This window comes from Leptodactylus fuscus, chromosome 2 (assembly GCF_031893055.1).
Source record: "Leptodactylus fuscus isolate aLepFus1 chromosome 2, aLepFus1.hap2, whole genome shotgun sequence".
Lineage (NCBI taxonomy): Eukaryota > Metazoa > Chordata > Amphibia > Anura > Leptodactylidae > Leptodactylus > Leptodactylus fuscus.
In genome coordinates this window covers 249,003,552-249,031,474 of record NC_134266.1, presented here as the reverse complement: position 1 = coordinate 249,031,474, position 27,923 = coordinate 249,003,552, and the positions used below count along the sequence as shown (strand labels likewise).

At 46.6% G+C, this 27,923-nt stretch overlaps 1 protein-coding gene across 2 annotated transcripts in view; it reads left to right on the top strand.

Moving 5' to 3' along the window:
- Positions 1-901: 901 nt before the first annotated feature.
- The window catches only part of CERS5 (ceramide synthase 5), a 53,303-nt gene continuing 26,281 nt past the window's right edge, over positions 902-27,923 (top strand). The window contains exons 1-2 of one of the 2 annotated variants that reach the window (XM_075266012.1): positions 902-1,282; positions 17,544-17,649. In XM_075266012.1, the coding sequence (XP_075122113.1) occupies positions 1,110-1,282; positions 17,544-17,649 (279 nt within the window). In that variant the 5' untranslated portion in view covers positions 902-1,109. The remainder of the gene's footprint in view (positions 1,283-17,543; positions 17,650-27,923) is intronic. The other variant, XM_075266013.1, reaches the window with a different exon arrangement.

The window sequence follows — 27,923 nt, the reverse complement described above, 5'->3', positions numbered from 1 at the left end:
CCCCCAGTTTCACGTTCCACCTCCACATTACACTTACCTTCTCCTCCGCTCCCTGCCCGCCTCTCTCGCCGCCAGCTACTGGCTTGTAGACGCGATCATCACATCGCGTCTACAAGCCAGTAGCCGGCGGCAGCGCGAAGCGAGGAGCTGACACAGGTCAGCTCCTCGCTTCAGCCGCATATGTGTAAGCGAGAGAAGCGCGCAGCGACACGAAGCAAGGAGCTGACCTGTGTCAGCTCCTAACTTCAGCCGCATATGTGTTCAACTCAGATCAGGACGCAGATCTGAGTTGAAATTGGGACATACCTCCCTCCAACCGGGACCACGGGACACATCACCGAAATCGTGAATGTCCCGCGGAAATCGGGACGGTTGGGAGGTACGCATTATACTGTGGGGGCCACAATGTGCAGGGGATTATACTTTAGTGACTACAAAGGGACATTAGACTTTGTGGGGACCACAAGGAGGACTATGCTGGAGACAGTAACAGGGTATCGAGCTCTGCGGAGCACAAGGTGACATGGCTGGTATAGGCAGGCCAATGTGGGCATAGTTGGCTTGGAGCTGTGGCTTACAGTCCCTACACTTTGTATGGAGCACTGTGCGCAGGTTGTGTCCCTCTTCCTGTCCCATGACTGTGGGGAGCGGTCCCAGCACATGTCATTATACACAGACCGCTCGCCATATAGCTGTGCTGAGGTATTAGGGCTCCAATGGAGGGCCGTTTCCCATGGCAACCAATCAGGCGGCAGCGCTGTTTATAACTGCGCCAGTGTCTCCCCCGCCCCCAGACTTGTCGCACACAGATGATGTCACGTGAGGGAGACGCGATTGACATTCTTGTGTTGGGTGGAACAATATGGCGGCCCGCAGCCGAGTGTAGTACAATGCCTCGTGCGGCCATTAGGTGTAGCAACAGGGCGGCCGAGCTGACAAGATATTCCGGGTGCGGTCTGCTGTGTGGGCGGGGCCTGGGCCGCAGCATTGTCAGCCCCGCCTAGTTTCCGTGTCAGACTGGAGAGCGGGGAGCGCGTCATCCCCCGGAGCTGCTGCTGCTGCTGCTTCTGTCCCGTGTGTGGTGTCGGCGGCGGCGGAGCGGAGGGAAGATGTCTGCGCTCTCGGCCTGGTTCTGGAATGAGCGCTTCTGGCTGCCACAGAACGTCACCTGGGCGGACCTGGCGGACACGGAGAGCGGGGAGCAGTACCCGCGGGCTGGACATCTCCTCTACGCCTTCCCCACAGCGCTGGGGATCTTCGCCTTCAGGCTACTGTTTGAGAGGTGAGTGATGCCCGGCAACATCCCCTGCCCATCCGCTCTGTGCCCGGCACCGACCCTGGACGTGGACACTGACGTGCAGATCGTTGTGTCTGTGGTGAGCAGCCCCTGTCACTGGCAGCATGGCCCTTAAAGGGGAACTCCACCTAACAGTCCTCACTCATTGAGTACATAGAGATCTAAGCAGTGTGGGGCCATAGGTGGCAGAGCTGTGCCAGGGTTTGGCATAGGGTAACAGTTTTATAAAGGAAGGGGTTCCCATTGCATGAAGCTTATTGGGGTGATATCAGGGCATTGCAGGCAGGTCTGCTCATCTGGGGGTCACCCAATTAATATTGGGGATCTGACATCACTATAGGGGCATGGTCTGGGGTCTTACATTAAGCCACAAAAATTGGCGACAAATTGATGGAGTGGGAATCTGACTGCTGGTGATCCTCCCCCCACCGATCCCGAGATATAGGGGGCGCTTGTACAGAATACAGCAGTGGATGCAGAATGAGCGCCCGCTCCCCCAGTCCTGTACTCTAGCCATTGGAATGAATGGAGCGTCGCTGACACTTCTATCATTGATCCCGTATCTGGAGATACATTTTGGGGCACACACTCTATAAAGGGGTTTTCTTGCACCTTTAAGTTGCTGATCTGCCCTTGGCATAGGTTATCTTACCTATGGGAACGCTGGTCATATCCGTATAATAGGTGAAAACTCTGTGAGATCGCAATGAAAAACCGCGCGGGAGAAAAAAGTGATGCCTTTCCGCTGCAGCGTTTTTTTTCCCCCTTTCGGCTTGCTATGTGGGAGCCTTAACCTTAAAGGCGTTGTCAGACTAACTTTAAAATGTTCCACGTTCCTGTGCTGCTAGCTTCGTCCACGCTGTTTCTGGTCCATGTCACACCACAAGTGATCACATGCGTCTACAGATAACATATAATTGTGTGCCGTGTGGGAACAAGTCACCGCGGAGGCAACTGACTGCAGTAGTCATGTGATCAGAAACAGGGATGTCGTGACTTCTGGTCCGCCAGGTGATCTGGTCTGGGGTCTAATATTAATAAAGGGGGGTCTGAATAGATTTAACTACCTCTGTAGTAGCAAGTGTGGGTACTGCGCTGGGATCCCATTGCAATATATGGAACAACGCTGCAGTACCTGCACTCGCCACTATGGTTTGTACAACATTGCTCGCGGTATTGTTTACATACCGCAAGCTGCACTGTCTTGGTACTAAGGATTTTAGGGATCCTGGGGTTTGGACCCCCGGCAGATCTAATATTGATGGCCTATCCTATAACCCCTTTTAAGAGGACCTGTCATAGGACTGTCGAAGAGAAGCCAAGTACTAGGTTATCTCCAGCTGTCCCATAGAATCCTTGTGATACTGTTAGACGCCACTGCTCATATACTTACCCTATTTATGGGTAGTTTGTGATGGTTTTGCCCCAAATTATTATTTCCTGTTGACCAGCCCTATCTACATGTTCAGGATCTCCATCTATGAACCAGAGAATACAGATACGAACACCCAGTGGCTTCTCCTCTGGAGGACCTGACGCCTAAAAGGTCCTAAAGAATGGAAACCCTACCGGTAGTGTGAGCCTAGTGTTACTGAGCCGTATAGATGTAATGGGGTGGTGTCTCATGCTTTAAATGACTATACAAAGAGAGCATCTCGTCCTCTGGGGACCATTCTGGGTTGTGCATTAGGTCATGGATTTCAACATGTGCCATATAGTGCTTCTTTTACGCCTCTGCAGGGGAAATGAGCACTTACTGGTCACTTCCCCTGTAATAATAGCTAAAACGTGGCCGGCCACATGCTGATGAGCAATCTTTCTATACCGGTTGGGGGTGAAATTGATAGCCCTTTTTTAAGCATATACGGTAAAAATGTCACTGTATCTACCAATGTTAGTCACCGGGTCAGTATCCATGTCACACAAGCTGCCTACGGGGACGATTGTACAGCTGGAATCACCCTATATCCATATTATACAATGATGACTTTGTCTGCCGCCTGCACTGCTGACCTGCTGTTATTGCTTGCTTCCGTTATGGGCATTGGCTGCAGTGATCATAATGCTTGTGTAAGGTGCAAAGGTTGTCTCCCGAGATATATAATAGCCCTTGCCTTCATTTGACTAATTCAGATTTATTTTCGCATTTCAGAGCAGGACTCTGAGAAGTCCGACCATAGAAACCTGCAGCAGTTGTAATCACTTTTTTGCATTAATCTAAAACTATATATATTGTATATGTGTGTGTGTATATGTGTATATATATATATATATATATATATATATATATATATATATATATATACCAAGTCTATTTCTTACAATGGTATACTAGAGCTACAGACTAGGACTTATTGATCACATGTAGAAAATAATTGTGGATTTTCAGGGTGGAATCCGAAACTACACCTACAAAACTATGGTACAATGTATGTGAATTGTGTTCAGCAAACCCCATCCATATGCCGAGGGCAAGCCCTGAGAAGATGTACTAGGATTTCCAGTTTTGAGATGTGAGTTATAAATATGTTGTGCCAAAACGTCGCTGACCGCTGTTGGAAGAAGTGGCAAGCAAAGTATCTGAACGGGGGATCTGCTCTTCTGACGTTACAGAGTTTAAAGGGATCCTATCAGTCAGACACAATTTTTTGTAGGTACCACGTCGGAATAGCCTTAAGAAAGGCTATTCTTCTCCTACCTTTCGTCGGAGAAGAGCAGACTGAGCATGCCCACAGGCCATGAGAAAAGGGCCGCTTACAATACTGTGCAAGCGGCCATTTTCTCGTGGCCTGTGGGCAAGCGCACCCTGCTCTGCCCGAGGCCTTAGAAGTTACAAGCCACCGACGGAAGAAGAGGCTGAAGATGACGCTGCTGAAGAAGAGGAGGCAGTGCTGGAGAGAGTTCTCTCGCAGCATTGGGTCCGCCCCCAGTGCTGTCTGAGCGCTGGGGCCCGCACCCAGTGCGGCGAGAGAGCTAATTTACATACCGAGAAAAACCAGGATTGTAGGCGAACGGCAGCGTGGAGAAGACGACGAAAGGTAGGAGAAGAATAGCCTTTCTTAAGGCTATTCCGACGTGGTACCTACAAAAAATTGTCTGACTGATAGGATCCCTTTAAATAGTACATAGGGCATAAAAACTAACTGCACTTGTTTCTCAGGAATGGTGGCGGCTATAAAAAATGAAATCCAACTGTGCTGGAATCAGTGGAGCAGCGCTTGCCATATTAACAGAGGCTAGGAATTGCTGCCTGTCCCTCCATTCAGTTTCACAGCAGTTATTGAAGCAGTCACACCTGGTGGAGCTGGGGATCAAAGGACCAAATGTGGAACCCTTACCCAGTACATGTCAAAGGTGGAAAAATAATCTTTCTAGGCTAAGGCCCCACGTAGTGAGCCGCAGCCAAAAACGTAGCGTAAAAGACCACGGTGGAAATGTGTCATGTTTTTCACAGAAAGTCCAGTTTTCCCCCTGTGGTCTTCCTGTCCCTATTATATCTATATGGAAAACGCCAACGTTTCCGTAGCTATAACTGACCTGCTGTGATTTTCAAAAACGGTGCCAATTTTTTTTTTCTGGTGGAGTGGGAATCTGACCAATCCCATTTATTTGGCAGGTACTGTAAAATGCACCTTTTTTTTTGCAATGGCGTTTCTGTTCCGGCCTTGGAGAAGACCTTTCACCACCTTCAGCGAGTCCAGCTTTAGTTTAATAGCTGCTGCTCCACTGATTCTGGCACATTTGGAATTTTTGCTCTAGCCCCCACCATTCGCAGACTATCAATGCTGTTCATTTTGGTGCTTGATATGGTTTTTAGGCTCTGGTGTCAGGCAGGAGCAGACAAGGGGTGCGATTCTGAGCTCTGACACTGGCTGCCTCTGATTGGAGCTCTGAATTACGCCCTGGCCTGACACCGACCACCTGACATTATACTGTAGAGCTTGAATAGTTTTGGTGCCTGATGAGATAACTGGACTTATTGCTTGGGAATGGTGGGGGCTAGAGAAACAATTCCAACTGCACTGGAATCAGTGGAGCGCAACTAAGTTAGGGTTGGTAGAGGTGGTGAAAGGTCCTCCTTAAGCTGCCCGTACACATTGCATAACTTGTCTGACAACCTAATGTGTATCCATACACATTACTTAACTGTTGTCTGTGTATAGATGCAGGGGAAGGTAGGATCAGGCATGTTGAATTTCAACATGACCCACAACTTTGTACTTTGAGAGGACCCTGTACACTTAGAATCTAAATGTTCCCATATATTGGCATGTTAGGAGATTGCTCCTGGGCGTACCATCTATGGGCAGGCCTAGTCATTGGTTGTGGTACAAATGCTGAGATGTCACCAAACCCTGGCCTTGAGGGCTCCTGGCCTTCATTCTTAAAGGAAAGGTGACTAAGCATATAACATGTGGAGCCTGCTGCAGGATGTCTGTGGCAAAAAACACCTAAAATTTCTGGTTTTCACTGCAGCTTTCAGCTGTGATTTCTAGGCGGCTAGATCCAAATCTTGACCTTTGCATCCCAAAGGTGGAATATACAGCAGTAATTGACATTCTGAGTGTTTAAAACCGGCAGCCATAGTAGACTCCTTGAGCAGCGTGTTTGTGTCTGCAGCATGTGGATACGATTCCATTCACTACACTGCTATGGTACGTCACCATGGGCTACCCCTGGCCATCTCACAGCGGCCACCCCACTATGATTATAAAACTTGTGTATTACAGCTGGTCGCCAAGGTTTCAGGCCACCTCTGGTATGAATTAGTAGTGGCTGGGCTGGTGACATCAGTCCTTGTTACATCCTCTTCTCTTTTCTCTTCCTCTCTTTTCTCTTCTTCTCTTTCTCTCCTTCTCTTTCTCTCCTTCTCTTTTCTTCTCTATTCTTTTTTCTTCTCTTTTCTTGTCTTTTCTCTTTTTTTTCTCTTGTCTCTTACCTTCCCTTCCCTATGTTTGACATGGAGTCTGTCAGGTCTCCAAACTGCATTTAGCTGCTGAGCCATAAGAAAGCCTCTAATGCTAGGTTCACACAAGCGCCCGGACTCCGTTCTGTGGTTCCGTCTTCTGCATGCATTCTCCGGCCGTGAGCGCCGGTGAGCGTTTTATGCTCTCCGCCACGAAACCGGGTTTTTTTTTTTTAAACCGGACACAGAGTACTGCATGTCCGACTCTGTGTCCGATTAAAAAAAAAACTGTTTTGCAGCGGAGAGCATAAAACGCCGACCGGCGCTCATGGCCGGACATCTTTCAAACCCATTCAAATGAATGTGTATGAAAGACTCCTGCAGGTTTCCGTCTCCTGCTCAGTTTTGTGCAGGAAACGGAAACCTGCAGAACGGAGACCCGGCGCAGATGTGAATGTGCCCTAAGTCGAAAGATACTATGCAGTTTAGTGTCAGGAGCAGCTGCTGTCCTGCCCCTGTACCTCACACAGTATAATCCCACGCACTGAAACCAGGAAGTGAAAGGGAGAGAAGAGCAGGTGAAATCCTTAGATGGAAACCCCTTTAAGTTCTTCATGTGTAAGATTAAGACTTTTCACCAAATAGTGCATCAAAACAATGTGTACAGAGTAGTTCCATGTGAATACACTCTGATGCCTTCTAGAAATTACCATGTGGGAATATGTCCCTATCATGTTATCACTCTGTCCAAGTATCGTTGGTGTCGGTGTAGGGACATACCCCATTGACGCCCCCTTTTCAATATATTCATAAATCTTTGTGTAGAGCTCTATAAAACCTCCTCTGGAATTATTTTATTGGGAATAAAAGCTTTCCTTAAAACCCTATCAGGGGAGGCTCCAGCTCCTCTTTAAGGCCCATTCACACACAACCACCTTGTAATTCTGTGGCTAGAGGCAGAACTAGTAGAGCTGTAAAGCTTTATAGCTATCATTGAGGTTGTTTGCGTTGTAAATATTCACGATCACCTATATAAACCAGGATAGATCTTTTTGTCATTTATCTCTGGGTGCCGCTACCTTCGCCTCTTTCCGTTCCTACCAGTAATCTCTACATGTAAATCCACCTTTAGACCTGCATGCTGTAATCTTTACTCCGAGTCTGGGTTTATATATGGAAAAAGCAACGTGTAAACCCAGGATAAACAATTCATTATAGTTAAACTGTATTGTAGAGGAACAATCACAATAGCCTTGTATTCTGCATTGGCCGATGCTGCAGCCATTGACATGTTATGTCAGCACCCGGGCAGTGCAGTCCCACCTTTACACTTAAAGGGATCCTATCATTAAAATCACATTTTTTTTTTCTCAATAACATGTAGGAAAATCCTTAAGAAAGGCTATTCTTCTCTTACCTTTAGATGTCTTCTCTGTGCTGCCGTTTGGTAGAAATCCCGGTTTTCGGCGGTATGCAAATGAGTTCTCTCGCAGCACTGAGGGAGTCTCCAATGCTGTGAGAGAACTCTCCAGCGCCGCCTCCATCTTCTTCAGGAACAGCCTCTTCATGTGTCTTCTTCCGGCACTGGGGGTCAAACTTTTAGGCCTCGGGCAGGGCCAACAGCGCATGCCTGCAGCCACAAGAAAGATGGCCGCTTACACAGTAAGTAAGCGGCCATTTTCTTGTGGCCTGTGGGTATGTGCAGTCGGCTTTGCCCTAGGCCTGAAGCCTAGAAGTTTGACTGCCCGCGCCGGAAGAAGACACGTGAAGAGGCAGTTCATGTTGAATTGGATTGAATGGATTCGGCGCTGGAGAGTTCTCTCGCAGCATTGGAGATGCCCCCAGTGCTTGAGCGCTGGGGACCGCCCCTGTGCTGTGAGAGAACTCATTTGCATACCGACGAAAACCTAAATTTCTACTAAACGGCGGTGCGGAGAAGACAACAAGAAAAAAAAATGATTTTAATGGTAGAATCCCTTTCAGGTAATATGCAGTAAAATGACTATGTAAACAGTCTTTGCAGAATCTTCCTTTAAGAGGTGTCTTATGATTGCAGATACAAAAGCTGCACTTAAAGGAAACAATATCTGGGGGTTCCCCCCTCTGAGACCCCACTTTGTCAGAATTTGTCCTTTATTACATGGCCAACAATTTTTTTTCCTTCTACCATGAAATGCTGCCAATAAAAAAAAAAAAAAAATTCTTTTGCAGTACAATGTGTAGCCAGGCTTACCTCATCCCAAATCTCCCTTTTCCCTCCCTAGAGATATCAGCTTATCAGGTGGGGTTCAGCAGTTGATATCCTGATTTTATTTTTTGCTTTGAAGCTTTCCTTGTGATATAATAGCATTTTCTCTTCCTTTTGACCATTTCTCGAGACAAGAATGACAGCAGGAGGGGCCGCTCCAGTCGCAGAGGCCAGACGGGCATGTGATGTCGGTCATATGTTAAAGCTTATATCAGCCACAAATAAAACCCCACATAGTACTGTCTTACACTGAGAAGGAGTGGCTGGCTTCATGGACTTATCTACAGTCTTTCAATGGTACTGTCAGAGTTTTAAGGTACTTCACACGTTGCGATTTTAGACAGCATCGGAAAACCTGTATGTAGTTCTGAGGCTTTTTTTTTTTTTTTTTTTTATATTACATGTGAAACATTTTAAAATAAAAATTTCACCTATAAAAAATCTCCTCAGGCCGGGTTCACATCTGTGTTCGGTATTCCATTCGGGGAGTTCACTTGGGAATATGGAATGCATTGACAAGTGGCAAGTTTATGAAAGCACACGGACCCCATAGACTATAATGGGGTCCATGTGGTGTCCGCACAAGTCATGCGGAGAGAAAAGTACTGCATGAACAACTTTCCTCTCTGCATGACTCGTGCGAACCCTGCGAGGAAAACACACACACCCCATTATAGTCTATGGGATCCGTGTGTTTTCATTGCTCACCGCTTGTCAATGCGTTCGGTAATCCGTCCAGGGGGTCTGATCCTAATACCGAACGCAGATGTGAGCCAGGCCTCAGTCCTGCCTGCAGTCTTTACTGGTTTAGTTTTAACTAAGCACCGTGTAAACACACCCTTAACCATTACTAATGGAGACAAATTTCATAGGCCATTAAAGCCTGCTGAGGTTATTGGATAGTGTTGTAGGATAAGCTGTAAAGTCTGTAAAATTAAAGTGGTTGTCCAGCCCATGACATTTTTAGCCACAGGTTTCCTCTAGTTTAAAGGGAGTCGACCTCCTTCCCCAAGAATATTCTCCTGCCACCGCCATGTTACAGAGCCCACTCCCTTCTGTCCTTTGAGGATGTTATAGCACAATGCCATGCTTCCATTACCCTAAATGTGACTTTGCACTGGTGAATTCCAGGTCTGTGTCCATAACCACGATTGTTTTTCCTGTGTGCAAATGTTACAGGCTGTGGATGTTAGTGGCATGGGATTGTTTGCACTGCCGTATGGCCAGACGCTGTGAAGTGACGTTTTCTAGGTGGGTTTCTCTGGTGGGGTGGGGGGGGGGGACACATTTGCATGTCCTGTTGTTCTGGCTGGGCCTTACTCTGATTGCCGAGCCCTTAATGACACAGTCACTCAGCAAAGTCATTAGCACTTATGGATTAGTTACAGGGAGATATCCTTGTCAGGGATTTGGTTGCAATCCCTTGTCTTAAATTGCATCCTCTACCTCCAGGAGATCTCTTGTCCTCTTACACAAGCTCCAATTAAAATTCTGATAAGCTATGGCCAAAGAGCACTGTTTAGGGTGTTGTTTTTCACCTATCATATCTTCGGTGCTACCTATCCAATGTTTAGTTGAAGTACGGTGGTAAGAAAAATATGAAGAAACTCACGTGACCCTTTAATTTCAACTAAACATTCGGATAACTTTTGATTTTTGGCCAGCATTTGTGTCATTGATACACTTTGTAATATAGTTTGTACGTTTCTTTATTATTCTTTTGCTTCTCACTGTGGAGGAGAAATGGCGGGGGGGATGGGGGGCTTCCAACCATCATATCTGACATTATAGAACAGAAATGAGCAGTTCTCTACCTACATTATTTCCAGAGATATCTTCAGTTGGGGCCGGGAGCAGCTGCTACATAAATCTCCTTGTCCTGACTGTTTTCAGCCAGTTAGTCTCTGGATATAATTTAAGGAACGAATATAAAGCACAGCTCTTGAGGGGGAAAGGGGGGATGAATTATCAGTATGTACAATTGGCAATAATTGATGGTCATAGATCCCCCCCCTGTCCCACTCCGTGCACATTGACCTCTGCACATATTACAGAACATGCTTAGAACACTAACACGGAAGCAGTGGCGTAACTAGGAATTGCGGGGACCTGTGGCAAACTTTTGACATGGCCCCGACCGACGCCAAAGACCTCGACCCCCCCCCCCCCTTACATTCCTGTGCGCTGTAATATGACCCATAATGGCCCCTGCACACAGTATTATGCCCAATAGTGACCCCTGCACACAGTATTATGCCCCATAGTGACCCCTGCACACAGTATTATGCCCCATAGTGGCCCCTGCACACAGTATTATGCCCCATAGTGGCCCCTGCACACAGTATTATGCCCCATAGTGGCCCCTGCACACAGTATTGTGCCCCATAGTGGCCCCTGCACACAGTATTATGTCCCATAGTGGCCCCTGCACACAGTATTATGCTCCATAGTGGCCCCTGCACACAGTATTATGCCCCATAGTGGCCCCTGCACACAGTATTATGCCCCATAGTGACCCCTGCACACAGTATTATTCCCCATAGTGGCCCCTGCACACAGTATTATGCCCCATAGTGACCCCTGCACACAGTATTATGCCCCATAGTGGCCCCTGCATACAGTATTGTGCCCCAAAGTGGCCCCTGCACACAGTATTATTCCCCATAGTGGCCCCTGCACACAGTATTGTGCCCCATAGTGACCCCTGCACACAGTATTATGCCCCATAGTGACCCCTGCACACAGTATTATGCCCCATAGTGACCCCTTCACACAGTATTATGCCCCATAGTGGCCCCTACACACAGTATTATTCCCCATAGTGGCCCCTGCACACAGTATTGTGACCCCTGCACACAGTATTATGCCCCATAGTGGCCCTGCACACAGTATTGTGCCCCATAGTGACCCCTGCACACAGTATTATGCCCCATAGTGGCCCCTGTCAGGATCGGTAAGTAAATATGGCCTGTTACCGGCTGGAGTAATTCCACCCGGTAACGGCCTATTAAGGAAAAAAAAACGCAGCGGTAGCGGCTGTCGCCGGGCCTCTAATGTCCTGGGCCCTGTGGCAGCTGCTACCCCGGTAGTTACGCCCCTGAACAGAAGTCTTCTCCAGGCTACAGTCTCCGAGGATCCTAGCGGCTGTAAAGCAGATTTCAGAATGCTGATCGCAGCAGCTGTCGCAAGATGGCCGTCCCCATAAACATGTACAGAAAATAGAATTAAACAATCTGCAGTCGGAAAACAAAAACAGATTAGAAAAAGTATCTGTTTGGTCTTAAAGAGAAAATATTTAGGTAAGACATTCCTATAAAACCTGCAGTATGTTCGAAGTCACTCATTTGATCCAGATTGGTTTCACCCATTACTAGTGAGACCACTTTGCATATTGTAGGTAGATGGTACAAAGCGGCATGAAAACCATCCGAGTGCCTCAAAGTTTACCCTCCGAGTGCCTCAAAGTTTACCCTCCTGCTCCATAGACTTATCATTCTTCTAAGATATTTATACCTGATAAAAGTACTAGTGACCTCATGTAATGGGGCCAAAGGGGTTGTCTAACCAGTAACAAAATATATACACAATGAGTATAATCTGTATCCCTCTCTCTGGTGACTCATTGAGGTCTATGGGAGTGTTTTCTGTACAGGGAGGGGGGGGGGGGGAGTAGAGTAGATAAGCTGTGACCTTGGTTGTCAGTAGTGGCTGCAGTGATGGTTCACTAAGTGTTATCTATCAGGTGTGATCTTCCATTGTTGTGCTGTCTGGCTTATCTTTGATGTGTATGCTACAAACAAAACCCCTTCAGTATATCAGTGGATGGAATGAAAATTGCAAGATGTAGCGCGTTTTTAAAATATAGATGGTGACATGGAAAATTAAAAAAAATGAAATCTTCAAAAATTTTTGTAAAATATGTTTAAAGAGGTCGTCCAGCCTCAATATTTATTTATTTTTTTAATTAGGCCAGGGGAGGTAAAAAAAAAAAGTTTAAACCCAATTTCTGAAGGATGCAAATTTATGCAAAAAATGAATTTAAAAAAAAATCTACCATTTTCAGTGATTTTAAACCTTCCAGAAGGGAGAAGGAGACTGGCGGTGATGCTGTACCACGGAGAGTAATACATACTGAGCGTATATGCAAAGCTGTTCAGGAAACATTAGCTTTGTGACGCTGCTCAGTGGCAATGGTGCCGATTAAAGGGAACCTGTGAGGACGACTTGGGACACTAAACCACCCACAGGTCCTTATAGACAGAGGGTTTAGTATCCTAAATTGCCCTGTATTAAATCCATCCATGCCCAAGTTTTTTTTTTTTCAATCCTTTATACTTGTTTAGAGAGGAGTGTCATGGGACTCTTCTCTGGTGCTCTCAGCGCCTGTGGGTAGTTTAGTGTCCCAAATCGCCCTGACAGATTCCCTTTAATAGTGGTTCTGAAAGAGAAAAAGGGGCGAAAAAAAAGGTTTTTTTTGTTTGTTTTGCGTGTTTGAAAATAGCACTTAATAGCCTTTTGGGACTTTTGATATGAAGTTGATTCATGGGATAGTTCTCGAGGCTTCAGCCTAATTCTGTAATACTGCCTATTGAAACCTCCTGGTGTTGGGCAGCGCCACTGAAATACTCTGCACTGTCCTCAATAATCCAGCAGAGTGTATTAACGCCTCTTCCAATAACGGCTTTGGGAATTGTTTTCTGTCTCCTGTACAATAGGATCCAGTCATATCCTTGGTTGTAAGTATATAGCCCTGCACAGAGCAGTAATAGGACTGTCACAGACCATTGGGTGTAGTGGACATGGAAGACTATGTAGACCAGAAGGTTTACACTTGAGTCCAATGACTGCTAAGTCCTGTCACCAGGATGGACAGCTCTGAAGCCTAAACTTTTCTATTAGTGAAGTCCTTTACAGGCAAAAAAATGTAATGAAAGAGGAAGACTTAGTTTGGAGAAGAAATATGTCCAAGTTATGGTTCAAGAAATGACCCAATGACCTATGGTGGCCATAATTCTACGACAGGAGAGCATTAATCCCATGAATTGACATAGGGATGCCTCATACCATTATCATTTTTTTGTTCCTTTTACTGTACATATATTTGTAAAAGGAACAGAAGTTGAGAGGTCACTTGTATTAGATGTTTACAAAGCTTAGATAAGGATTGGGTACCTGGATTTTGTTCTTGGGGAGATGATCCAAAGCCAGAATTGTCGGCCAGTGGCCTTCTCTCCCCTTCCCACTCAGAATATATGCATACTTAGCTGAGTGTGCATGTATACAAAGCAATTGGGAGAGATGAGTGTGAGACTAATATCTATCTAATGTGTAGGCCAGCCCTATTCTGCCAACACATAACCCAAAGCCAGGATCCCTGCCCGATTTGCTATACACAGCTTGGGTCTTGGTCTAGCCTTGGTCAGAGCTGCAACTAGCCTTACAGGTTGTATAGTTTTATACAAGTGCTGCTCACTTCATGAACCTCTAAGGGTAAGTTCACATGGGGTTTTTGGTCTGGAACCTGAGATGGAGGCCGCCTCAGGTTCCAGACCAAAATACGGGTAGCTGTGACTGGGATGCCGGTGCAGTGCACTCCGCTCTGGATTAGGCCCAAATGAATAGGCCTAGTCGGGAGGGGGGAGGGTCTTCAGGCAGGTGTCGTGAGGTGAATCCGCCTGAAAGAATGATCATCTCGCTTCTTTTTTCCGGGAGCTGGAACAATTTGCTTCCAGAAAAAAAGAACAGACCGGCTCCCATTGATTTCAGTGGGAGCTGTTTTTTTGGTCAGGATTTTGAGGCAGATACGGCCTCAAAATCCTGACCAAAAAACCCCGTGTGAACTTACCCTTAAGCTACGTTTGACCGGCTTCATTGCTGGCTCTTCCTTTCCATCTGGTAATGTCACCTCCAAGTGTCCCCATAGACACACATCTCCTTTTACCAAGGGAAATCTTAATATGTCTCGTAGTATGTATCATAGGTTATTTATTTCCAGGAGGAATAACAGAATGACAACACAATGACAAGTTATTGTAAATTCTCATGTGGAATGTGAGTATACACTAAATGTACGGAGCGCCTGAAATCCTTCATGCTTGTCTCCTCTAACTAGGCAGGTCTACCAATAATAGTGACAATGACATACGACTTCTTTTATGTTTGTGTATACAAGATGGACATGTGTCTGCTGAATAATGGTTTTCTCAGTCTTTTCCTGTTTCGGCCAAGCCCAGCCACTAAGTAAACATTATGGTTAATTCTATAAGTCCTATTGTGAGGCAGGGAAGCGAGCTGCTGCACACAGTGTACATATGGCTGCGTACGAGAGATCCCATTGATAAGAAGGAGCTGGTAATGTGGTCAGGCTGCAGCTTGTTATGTCATCACCCTCTGAATAGAGTATACTAGACTTACTGATGGTAACTGATATACCGGCATGTGCAAGCGAGTCTCTGGTGTCGCTGAACGCTTTCCCGTCTGTCCATAGAATGACAATTCTGGCGATGATCCGCCTCCAGAAAATATAACAAATTATATATATATATATATATATATCTATATATATATATATATCTATATATATATATATATATATATATATATATATATATATTTTTTTTTAATAGAATTTTTATAATAAAAATGATAAATTAATGTAAGAAAAAATATAAAAAATTATATATATTTTAAAAAAAAATTTTAAATAAATTTTTTATAATCGTGATATATTAATGGCACCAAGCAGATGTACAAATACCAGTATACCCAAAATGTGTCGGGTAGGTTCAGACTGGCATAGTGTGTGCAATTTGATGTATATTGTAATTCCTGGAGGTTATTAATAGAAGAACAGAGGGATGTGAAATTTCACTTTGTGGTGCTAAGGGAGAGGTGCGATTATTAAGGGAATACTGTAAAATCTTAAAGGCGATGAACACGGCTTCACTGAATTTTTCTTGCTTAGGTCCATTGAGTTCTTAAATTAACTATTAAACAACATCATAATTAGAGATTAGCGAGTACTATTCGAAACGACAGTTTCGAATAGCACGCACCCATAGGAATGAATGGAAACGGCCCGCACGCAGATATTGCCGGCGGCCGGCTGTTTAACCCCGAGTGCCGGCTGCGTCCATTCATTCCTATGGGTGCGTGCTATTTGAAATGGGAGTTTCGAATACTACTCGCTCATCTCTAGTCATAATTAATCCTCATTAACACCCACATGCATGTCGTAATGCCTGGAGGGGTGTATGAGGCATGACATAAACGTCGTGGCTACTGGCTATCTTGTGCTATGTTCACATCTACACTATCCGATCCGTTCTTCTGGTCCATTGCAGGCTTGCACACCCATGAAGCGCATTGTAAAACTGTGGCAAGTCGTGGTAAACAAATGGCCACACATCACACTACTGCAACCTTTGAACCGAGTCTTAAGGTTAGCTGCAGTAAGGAAGAGTAGGATGCCAAGGAGATCAAAGCGTGGAAGAAGGGAGACATGCAAGGTATCCCGGAGGGAAGAATCCCACTTAGGGGAGGAAAAAAAAAAAAAGACCGTTTCCAAGTAGAGGAGCAAACATATAAAATAAAGGCAGTGTCACCCGTGAAAAACCCTGTAAGGAGGCGGTAGGGAAGAATTCACACGCTCCTCCGCATCAGTGTCAGCACAAGGGAGGAGACCAACCTTGTGGGTCATAGAGTCAGAAATCATGCCAAAGATGAAGCTGTACAGATACATAGTAATGCTCTGCTGAAATAGTCATTGAAGGTTTAGATTGCTACACAGTATGGTTATAAAGGACTTCTTCAACCAAGGGATGGGAAAGGGAATAAGTGAAGGTAAGTATTATATATACAGATGGAGCAAGGCTAACCCGAACTTCTGCTGCAGCATGATAACACATCACAGAGGACTCATTGAACAATGTTTCTCCAATGACTTTTCCTGGGTTTCTGTTGTCTCCTATGATAAGATATCACAATGCACCAGTTTTACCAATTGCAGTAGTTTGGGTTAACTCTGCCATATCTGTATTTCCAGAAGCATCAATGCAGCTGTTGCCGCCGTGACCCGCTCCTGGGGTAGGCTATTCCACAGATTCAGTTCTTGCAGTAAAGAGGTCTCGTTGCTTCTGGAGATTAAATTTTTTTTTTTCCCCTCCAGACTTGTCTTTTCAGGGGATATTACATGGAACCTCTTTCTCCCTCTATTTCTAATATGGGTCATTTATGTAATTATCTAGTGTGAGGACATTTTTAGTAAAAGATACCGGGACCTCACAACCTTACAGCGCTGGAGTTCTTGGTTCGATCTGATGACAACATCTGCAAGGAGGTTGTATTTTCTCCCCATGTTCGTGTGGGTTTCCTCACACACTCCATAAGCATATTGATGGGGAAATTCAGATTGTGTATAGGGTAGCGCTGCGGAATAAGTTGGTGTTATACAAGAAAGCAAAATAACGAATAGCATATAAAGAGACGCTTGTCCATCCTTTCAAAGGTTAATATGGCGATTACTGCTTGCTTAGTAGACACAGCTGATTCAAGGTTCACATCGGGAAAACGACACAATCTGATAGGAATGGAGCCCGACTCACCCATTGATTATAATGGGGTCAATTGAGTGTGTCCCCCAGCACCCCACAACAGAATCGCACGAAATGAGTAAGACTAGGTCTTTATACTGTCTTGCGTTACTGCAAAGTTTGCACCGCAACCACATGGATGTCGCCATATTCAGAAGTCCTGGAATTTGTAACTTTTTGCTTCATGAGGAAATACTGAGGTTTCAACATTATACAAGTGGCAACCAAACTCGCTAGGAAAACCTTTCCTAATTCTACAGGGGAAAGAAAAATAAATTGACAAAAGAAACTTGGCAGGTGTCTGTTTTTTGTGCCCGCTTTGCGTTTGGTCCATGTCTGTGTTTGACCGCCGTGTCATCCGTTTTATTTCCACTTTTTTTTGTGATAGATAAATTTCATTGGTTAAAATGGACATGTGACTATGTAGTCACTCTTGGGGCGGGTTCACACCTGCGCCCTGTGATGATATCTCATTACATTTACTTTACCTATCTCTTCTAGGTTTATTGCTAAGCCATGTGCACTACGATTGGGTCTCCAGGGCAAAGGTCCCCGAAGAGCACAGCCCAATGCTATCCTAGAAAAAGTCTTCATGTCCATCACAAAGGTCAGTGACTGCACACCGCTCCATTATTTAATAAAGTAGATATCGACTGGTAAATCTGAATATAATGTAATATAGCCTTCTAACACGGGCGTTCACAACGGATTTCTATAGATATATAAATTACACCCTTTTACATGTCATTACATGCAAGTAAGATAAAGTATCAGGCGCTGGCGTGCCACCAATACATCTACTGTTCGAAATGATTTGCCACTTATAAAGGATTATTTACAGATTTATCGTATATACTTGAGTATAAGCCGACCCGAATATAAGCCGAGGCCGCTAATTTTACCACAAAAAACTGGGAAAACTTATTGACTCGAGTATAAGCTGAGGGGGGGGGGGGGAGAGAATGCAGCAGCTACTGGAAAATATTAAAATGAGTTTTTGGGTGCAGTAGTTGCTGGGGAAGGGGAGGGGGTGTTTTGGTTGTCTGTCTGCCCCTTCCCTGAGCTTGAGGACTGGGTTTTTTTTTCCCCCACTTGGAATTCAGCCTGGCTGACTATAGGGTATCTGCAGTGCTCCTATTAACCCCTTCCCAATGGAACAGGAGCACTGCAGATCCCCTATATTCAGTAGACCGGGCACTGTCAGACACAGGGATACCTAATGTGTATGTGTTTCACAGTAATTTTCTACCTTTATATGTATTCCAGGGAAAGGAGGGATTTTACTATTTTATGGAAGATTCTATACATTACTATTGCGGCTGGTCATAGACCCCCCCCCCCTCCCCTGAAAAAAAAAAAAAAAAAAAAAATTTCTTGCTTGACTCGAGTATAAGCCAAGGGGGTTTTTTCAGCACAAAAACTGTGCTGAAAAACTCTGCTTAAACTCGAGTATATACGGTAACCATCACACCTTAATATCCAAGAGATGCCATAAGCTGGCTATACATAGATAGTCCGCATCTAATCGACTTGACCCAAAGTGCTTCAATATAGGCGTGGGGTTGATTTAGATGGGTAATTCCAGGGGTGTCTGTCGAGGTTTTTATTTTTGAAAAAACAATCCATTCACAGCAGAAATAGTTCAGGGTTGTTTGGAACACTGAATGACCAATTCTTCAGTACCTGTTGGTAATAACAAGTTATGCCTTCTCCACGGGAGGGGATAACTGATAGATCAATGGGGCTGAACACTGAGACCGCCACGACTTACTAGAATAGGGGTCCGGAATCATTCTGATGAATAAAACGTCAGTCACACATGTACGCTGCCACTTTACTGTGGGATTGCAAGAGATTAGAAAGCCCTGTACTCTGCGTCTTTTTGGGATTCCTATAAAGATGAATGGAGCTGTAGTGTGCTTGGATGACTACTACTCCTTTGCAGCAGACTTTGGATCACCAGTCTCATGATTGGTGGGGTCTTGGCTGATCTAGAGGTATGGCTTGCAACAGAGATCTTGACACCTCCATACATTGCTTCTGGCTGTGTGACCTGTCAAAATCCAGAATAACCACCTTTGGCAGAGTGGACCGCTGCGAGACGTGCAGGAAGAGAGGGGATGTGGTGATGATCATCACTGGAATGTTGAGCCATGCCGACTCCAGTACCGTGGCCAGCTGTGCTAGGTTATGTGGTTGAGCTGGATTCAAGTCCGGGGAATTTGCTGGCCACGGGAGTACGGTAAACTCATCCTGGTGCTCCTCCAACCACGCATGTACATTGTGAGCTTTATGACACGTCGCATTGTCCTGCTGATAGATGCCATCAGTCTGAGGAAAATCAATTTGCATGTAGGGGTGAACATGGTCCGCAAGGATAGATGCATACTTGTGTTGATCCACCGTGCTTTATAAAGTACTCGTAACTAGAGATGAGCGAACAGTGTTCTATCGAACTCATGTTCGATCGGATATTAGGCTGTTCGGCATGTTCGAATCGAATCGAACACCGCGTGGTAAAGTGCGCCATTACTCGATTCCCCTCCCACCTTCCCTGGCGCCTTTTTTGCTCCAATAACAGCGCAGGGTAGGTGGGACAGGAACTACGACACCGGTGACGTTGAAAAAAGTAGGCAAAACCCATTGGCTGCCGAAAACATGTGACCTCTAATTTAAAAGAACAGCGCCGCCCAGGTTCGCGTCATTCTGAGCTTGCAATTCACCGGGGACGGAGGTTTCCGTCCAGCTAGCTAGGGCTTAGATTCTGGGTAGGCAGGGACAGGCTAGGATAGGAAGGAGAAGACAACCAACAGCTCTTATAAGAGCTAAATTCCAGGGAGAAGCTTGTCAGTGTAACGTGGCACTGACGGGCTCAATCGCCGCAACCCAGCTTTCCCAGGATCCTGAATGGAATACACTGTCAGTGTATTCCCGTATACCCGATATATACCCCCGATACCCGTTCCAACGGTGTGCCCCCCCACCTTCACCCCAGAAATACCCTGCAAGTCCCCTAGCAATAGGATTGGGGCTATATACACCCACTATTTTTGCTACTGCCATATAGTGCCATTGTCTCACTGGGAATTCAAAGAATATATTGGGCTTACATATAACTTCAATTCCAGGGAGAAGCTTGTCAGTGTAACGTGGCACTGACGGGCTCAATCGCCGCAACCCAGCTTTCCCAGGATCCTGAATGGAACACACTGACAGTGTATTCCCGTATACCCCATATATACACCCCAAATCCCCGTTCCAACGGTGTGCCCCCCCACCTTCACCTCAGAAATACCCTGCAAGTCCCCTAGCAATAGAATTGGGGCTATATACACCCACAATTTTTGCTACTGGTATATAGTGCCATTGTCTGACTGGGAATTCAAAGAATATATTGGGGTGACGTGCACCCACAATTTTTGCTACTGCTATACAGTGCCATTGTCTCACTGGGAATTCAAAGAATATATGGGGGTTATGTGCACCCACAATTTTTAATACTGGTATACAGTGCCATTGTCTGACTGGGAATTCAAAGAATATATGGGGGTTATGTGCACCCACAATTTTTAATACTGGTATACAGTGCCATTGTCTGACTGGGAATTCAAAGAATATATTGGGGTTATGTGCACCCACAATTTTTACTACTGGTATATAGTGCCATTGTCTGACTGGGAATTCAAAGAATATATGGGGGTTACGTGCACCCACAATTTTTGCTACTGCTATACAGTTCCATTGTCTGACTGGGAATTCAAAGAATATATTGGGGTTATGTGCACCCACAATTTTTACTACTGTTATACAGTGCCATTGTCTGACTGGGAATTCAAAGAATATATGGGGGTTATGTGCACCCACAATTTTTAATACTGGTATACAGTGCCATTGTCTGACTGGGAATTCAAAGAATATATGGGGGTTATGTGCACCCACAATTTTTAATACTAGTATACAGTGCCATTGTCTGACTGGGAATTCAAAGAATATATTGGGGTTATGTGCACCCACAATTTTTAATACTGGTATACAGTGCCATTGTCTGACTGGGAATTCAAAGAATATATGGGGGTTATGTGCACCCACAATTTTTACTACTGGTATACAGTGCCATTGTCTGACTGGGAATTCAAAGAATATATGGGGGTTATGTGCACCCACAATTTTTAATACTGGTATACAGTGCCATTGTCTGACTGGGAATTCAAAGAATATATGGGGGTTATGTGCACCCACAATTTTTAATACTGGTATACAGTGCCATTGTCTGACTGGGAATTCAAAGAATATATGGGGGTTACGTGCACCCACAATTTTTGCTACTGCTATACAGTTCCATTGTCTGACTGGGAATTCAAAGAATATATTGGGGTTATGTGCACCCACAATTTTTACTACTGGTATACAGTGCCATTGTCTGACTGGGAATTCAAAGAATATATGGGGGTTACGTGCACCCACAATTTTTGCTACTGGTATACAGTGCCATTGTCTCACTGGGAATTCCACAAATAATTTGGGGATTCATTCACCCTACATCTCAGGCTCTTGCCATATTCACCCAGGTTGTCAGTGCTGCACCAGCTCGTTCCCAGACAGCTCGGCCCGAAAAACACGTTACCTATATAGAGGATTTGGACAATGAAGACAACATGTTCTAAATCTAATGTCTGCACCTTCTCCAGAATTAAAATAAAGGCAGCGTTTAACTTTCAAATAGCACTGCACAAAGGAAGAGCTTATCAGCTTGTCTCATGACATGCTACTGAAAAGTTTCATTTGTGTATCTTAATGTAAATATAGTTGTATAAGCTTTTTGGGTTTTAGGCACTGCCAAGTTATTTATTACCACCCGCTCCCTTATAATGATGATGACGCCAAAGTCACTGTGGGTGTTCAGAGCTCACAGCTTTGGGTGACATTTGTCTTGCTCTCTGTCGGTACCAGCTGTCTTTTTGGATACCGTAAAGTTATGTTGACTTTATTAACAGCTATAGAAGCTTTAGCCAGGTTGTGACGGTGTGTAACCCTAACAACACTAAGTGGGATACACATTAATAGTCAGTCTATGTACGCTAAACGTATCACTGAAGTAATTTTTTTCCCTCTCCCCTAATATAAGAAAGGAACAGACATTAGACCTAGACCGGGGTTCGAGGCTTGAAAAAATCCAGTATTATTTGTTCTTCATGATGTGAAATATGTGTTGAAAAGCAACCCAAGATGAAGTCAGCCATGTGTGCCAGTGTGTTACTTGGCATGCCTTTGCTGGCCCCAACTGTAAGGGTCACTCTCCATTTCCTCCATTTTCCACTCCCCTTCACACCATTTGTGGTGAAGCAATGGGATGCACTGAAGTGCACCCTCTAGCCTCGTGTGGGATAGGGACATCAGATGCCACTCCAACCCCCTCGTCTTCCTCCGCCAGCCAACGGTGCGAAGATGAGAGGAGTGTGCTCTGAATGTTTTCTGCCTAGCAGAGGCTAGTTCTCACTTACGAAAATGGCCCCACTTTGACCTGTATATCAGGCACAATGGTGTAGGTTTCAAAGAAACATGGCACCAACAAGTTGGAAAACGTGGGCCATGCGTGGACCGTGTTTGAGTCTGGCAAGCTCCAGATCTGCTACCAGGTTCCAGCCATTATCACAGGCGCAAAAATGCCAGGCCCCAGGTGTAGCAGGGAAAAAAAAATGCCATCTCAGCCAGGATGGCATCCCTGACCTCGGAGGCACTGTGCTGTCTGTCCCCCAAGCTGATCAGTTTCAGCACGGCCTGCTGACATCTCCCCATGCCAGTGTTACAGTGTTTTCCGCTAGTAGCTGGGGTGGAGGTTGCAGCTTCGTAGGGTTTCAGTCTACTCCTGCCATGAATTTTGGCCTGGGAGAGGAGATAGGCCACCCCAGTTTGCACCCGGGGAACAGACTCCACCACATTCACCCTGCCTGTCATTAAAGATAAGCACTGCAGCATCCCTGACCACAGGCGCTTGTCCATGTGTCGGTGGTCAAGTGGACCTTGCAGCAAAGCGCAGAGCTCTGGGCCCGACTGATGTTATGGGACACATGCAGGCGCAAGGCAGAGACAGCACACCAAGAGAAGTAGTAACGGCTAGGCCCAGCATAGGGAGGTGCCCCAGCTGCCATCTGCTGACGGAAGGCCTGGGTCTCCAGAAGCATAAACAAACACCAACATCTCCAGGGCCAGCAGTTTATCGATGAGGCTGTTACAGGCTTGGGCATGGGGGTGGGTTGTATTGTACTTCTGCCTGCAATGAAAAGCTTGGGAAATGTGGAGTGGCTGGGAAGAGGCGCATGATGGTGCAGGCCAAAAGGGCGCATGAGGGTGAACTCCCCAATGTGTCAGAGATAGGTGTGTAGGTGTCCTTGCATCATATACTTGCACCATATTTGGCTTTGGAAGTTAATTTTGTGCCAAAAAGTGGTTAAGACAGCGATCCCTCAGCTACTCCCGTTACACTGTCTATTGAAGTTACCATCTGTGGAAGTGGACCACCATTTCTAAGATCCCAAAGGAAGCAGGCAAGAGATGTGCAGTTCAGAAAAAAAGATGAGAAAATAAGTTTAGGCTGTAGAGCACAGAGGGATCGGAGAGGACAGAGCTGGTGTCGGCCAGGTATTCCCACAACATGCGCCTATACTTGTCCCTCCTGGTGACACTAGGCCCCTGAGTGGCAGTAATTTGTCCAGGGGGGCCATTAACGTGTTCCAGACCTAGGAATAAGTCTTCCAACAGGGTAGAGTTTTGCATGCCTTTGCTTCTACCCACTGTTTTTGCTGCTTAGCTTCCCTCCACATCTACTCTGCTTTCACCCCTAAACATCACCCCAGTTTATGCCTTTGCTTCTACCCAGGTTTTTTGTTGATTTAGCTTCCCTCTACATCTACACTGCTTTAGCCCCTAGACATCACCCCTGTCCATGTGGGGTCGGTGGCCTCGTCATCCACCAACTCCTCTTCCAATTGCGCACTGGCCCCTTACTGCAAACCGCACATGACCACAGCTTGCCCTGATGGCAACTGTGTCTCATGATCCCCACTTAGGTCCAGACAAGTCGGTGGCGGGTCCAAAACCCCAAAATTGGAAGGAAATGGCAGATGCTGCAGTATTTCTAACACCTGTTCCTGGTGCTCGGGCCTGGTCTGTGTTGTACCCTGCACCCTGCTTAACGCATCTGCCATATCCGAAGTTGTGCTGAGCGCATGCTAATGTTTCGTGTCCAGTGCAATGGATGGGATGGGATTTCACATAAGTCTGCCACCCATGGCCACTCATGGTTGAGCAACTGAGGGAGTTGACTTTGACGAACCCGAGGGTTTTGGAGTTGGAACTACATCAAAGGTCTGTGCTGCTCACACACTCTGCTCAACACATGATATGTTTAGTGCCAGCAGTGTGGAGACGTCGCACAACAGCCGTTGTTCCAGCAGGTACAGGCGTTGTAGGAGTGCATAGAGGCTAGCAGCGGCAACTATACACTTTAAAAACTATCCGCACAAGCGCCACACTTTCACCAGTAGCTCAGGAACATTGGGGTACCTTTTTAAAATGATTAGCAGCAATGAGTTAAAAACGTGGCCCAGGCATGGAATATGTTGCAGGCTGCCAAGCTACAGAGCCAATCCCAGGTTACGGCCATTATCACACATGACAACATGCCTGGGCCCAGGTGCAGTGGCAAAAACCACATTGCCGTCTCATCGAGGATGGCATGACTCACTTTGTAGGCAGTGTGCTGTCTGGCCCCCAAGCTGATGAGCTTCAGCACGGCCCGCTGACGTCTCCCCACACCAGTGTTGCAGCGTTTCCAGCTCGTAGCTGGGGTCAATTTAACAGCGGAGGAGGGTGGTGTTTCAGCCCTCCTCCCAGGAATGTTGTGTGGGGAGACAAGTCAGGCCACCACATTTTGCGACCCGGTCCACGCCTCAACTACATTCAACCACTGTGCCCAAATTGAAAGTTAGCGTCCCTGTCCGCATGCACTTGTCCATTCGTAACTGGTCACATGGAACTTTAGGGCTAAGCGCTGAATTTAAGGACCGCCTCATGTTTGGGGGAAAGTGCTGGTGTGGACGGCACAGTGCGGTGGCGCAGTAGACACTCTGCCCAAAAAGGGCAGAGTGTCCCCCAGCCGGGATTCCAACATCTCCTGGGCCAGATTTCTTGAGACGAGGCCGTTGAAGCCTTGGGCATGTGGGTGGGTTGCGCTGTACTTTAGCATGAAATGAAAGGCTTGGGAGATGGGGAGTTGCTGGGAAGAGGCGCATGATGGCGCGGGCAAAAGGAGAAATGGCAGGAAAAGGTGAAGATAAGGGTGAACTCCCCAAAGTGTCAGAGGCAGATGTGGAGGTGTCCTGGCTCCTGGTCTGGACTGCAGCGCCAGCCCTGTCAACAGTGGAAGAGGCAGTGGCCGCCAGGCCAAACGACGATTATCCTGCGCTTGCTCTCACCCACTGAGCCCAGGGCTTGCCTTCCAAATGATGGCACCCGCAAGAGGTGGTGAGATTCCTCTCCGCAGATCTCCAAACCATCTTGGACTTGCAAATTGCACTAAATTTGTCATGTAACTGACATGTATATGATGAGTCTATCCATTGTCTGTTCATTTTGGTGAAAGTCAGCCTGTCAGCTGACAGACAGCTGTGCTTGTCAGTGATGATGTCACCGGCTGCTTGTACCCCCAGTTTTTGCTGCTTAGCTTGCCTCCACATCCACACTGCTTTTGCCCCTACACATCACCCCTATCCATGCCTGTGCCTCTAGCCATAAGTCTGCCACCCATGGAAACTCATGGTGCAGAAAGTGAGGGAGCTGACTCTGAGGAACCCTTGGGTTTTGTAGCTGGTACTCCATCAAAGGTCTCTGCTGCTCACACACCCTGCTGAACATACGGTATCTAGGGTTAGAGCGTGTGGTGACCTCGCACAACAGTAGGTGCTTCAGGCAGATGTAGGCCTTGCTGGAGTGTATTGCGGCTAGCTCCAGGTACTGTAGACTTGGGAAAGTGGGTGTCCAAGTGCCGCACTTTCACCCTTAGCTCAGCTAATTTGGGGTATGTTTTTAAAAATCATTGCACCACTACATTGAACATGTGGGCCAGGCATGGAACGTGTTGGAGGCTGGCAAGCTCCAGAGCCCTCCAACAAGCTAAAAAACCTGGCCCCAGGGGCAGCGGGGATAAACAAATTGCCATCTCATCCAGGATGGCATCCCTGACCTCAGAGGCAGTGTGCTGTCCGTCTCCCAAGCTGATGAGCTTCAGCCCAGCCTGCTGACGTCTCCCCACACCAGTGTTGCAGCGTTTTCAGCTCGTAGCTGGGGTCAATCTAACAGCGGAGGAGGAGGAGGGTGGTGTTTCAGCCCTCCTCCCAGGAATGTTTTGTGGGGAAACAAGTCAGGAAAATTCTTGAAACGGGAGAGTTTTGCATCTTTGCCCTTGCTGCCTATGGACATCCCTTTGCCTCTAGCCACCATTTTCCCTGCTTTGCTTGCCTCCACATCCACACTGCTTTTGCCCCTAGACATCACCCCAGTCCATGCCTTAGCTTGTACCCCCAGTTTTTCCTGCTTAGCTTGCCTCCACATCCACACTGCTTTTGCCCCTAGACATCACCCCAGTCCATGCCTTAGCTTGTACCCCCAGTTTTTCCTGCTTAGCTTGCCTCCACATCCACACTGCTTTTGCCCCTAGACATCACCCCAGTCCATGCCTTAGCTTGTACCCCCAGTTTTTCCTGCTTAGCTTGCCTCCACATCCACACTGCTTTTGCCCCTAGACATCATCCCTATCCATGCCTCTTCCCCTAGCCATAACTCTGCCACCCCTGGAAACTCATGGTGCAGAAACTTTGGTTGCTGACTTTGAGGAACCCTTGGGTTTTGTAGATGGAACTCCATCAAAGGTCTGTGCAGCTCACACACCCTGCTCAAGATATGGTATTGTAGGGTTTCAGCGTGTGTGAATGACGGACAACAGCCTGTGTTTGGACAGATGTAGGCCTTGCTAGAGTGTTTTTAGGCTAGCAGCGACTCCTGTGCACTTGCAAAAGTGGGCGCACAAGCGCCGCATTTTCAACAGTAGCTTCGGTACATTTGGGTATGTTTTTAAAAAACTTTGCACCACTAGGTTAGACGTGGGCCAAACATGGAACGTGTTGGAGGCTGGCAAGCTCCAGAGCCGCTACCAGGTTCCAGCCATTATCACAGGCGTAAAAATGCCAGGCCCCAGGTGTAGCAGGGAAAAAAAAATGCCATCTCAGCCAGGATGGCATCCCTGACCTCGGAGGCACTGTGCTGTCTGTCCCCCAAGCTGATGAGCTTCAGCACCGCCTGCTGACGTCTCCCCACACCAGTGTTTTAGCGTTTGCCGCTAGTAGCTGTGGTGGAGGTTGCAGCGTCGTAGGGCTTCAGTCTACTCCTGCCATGAATTTTGGCCTGGGAGAGGAGATAGGCCACCCCAGTTTGCACCCGGGGAACAGACTCCACCACATTCACCCTGCCTGTCATTAAAGATAAGCACTGCAGCATCCCTGACCACAGGCGCTTGTCCAAGTGTCGGTGGTCAAGTGAACGGCGGGCGACGTTTGTCCTGCCGTTGCTGCCTGCCACTGATTCCATTGCTTGGATTCCAAATGACGGTGCATTGAAGTGGTGGACAGGTTGCTCTTCTCAGGGCCCCTACTCGATTTCGAGAGGCAAATTGTGTAGACGACACTATATCTGTCCTCGGCGCATTCCTTGAAAAAACTCTACACCTTCAAGAAACGTGCCCTCGATGGGGGAGTTTTTCTGGGCTGGGTACAAAAGGGAACATCTTCGGACATTCCGGGTCTGGCCTGGCTTCGGCAAAGCAGCTGA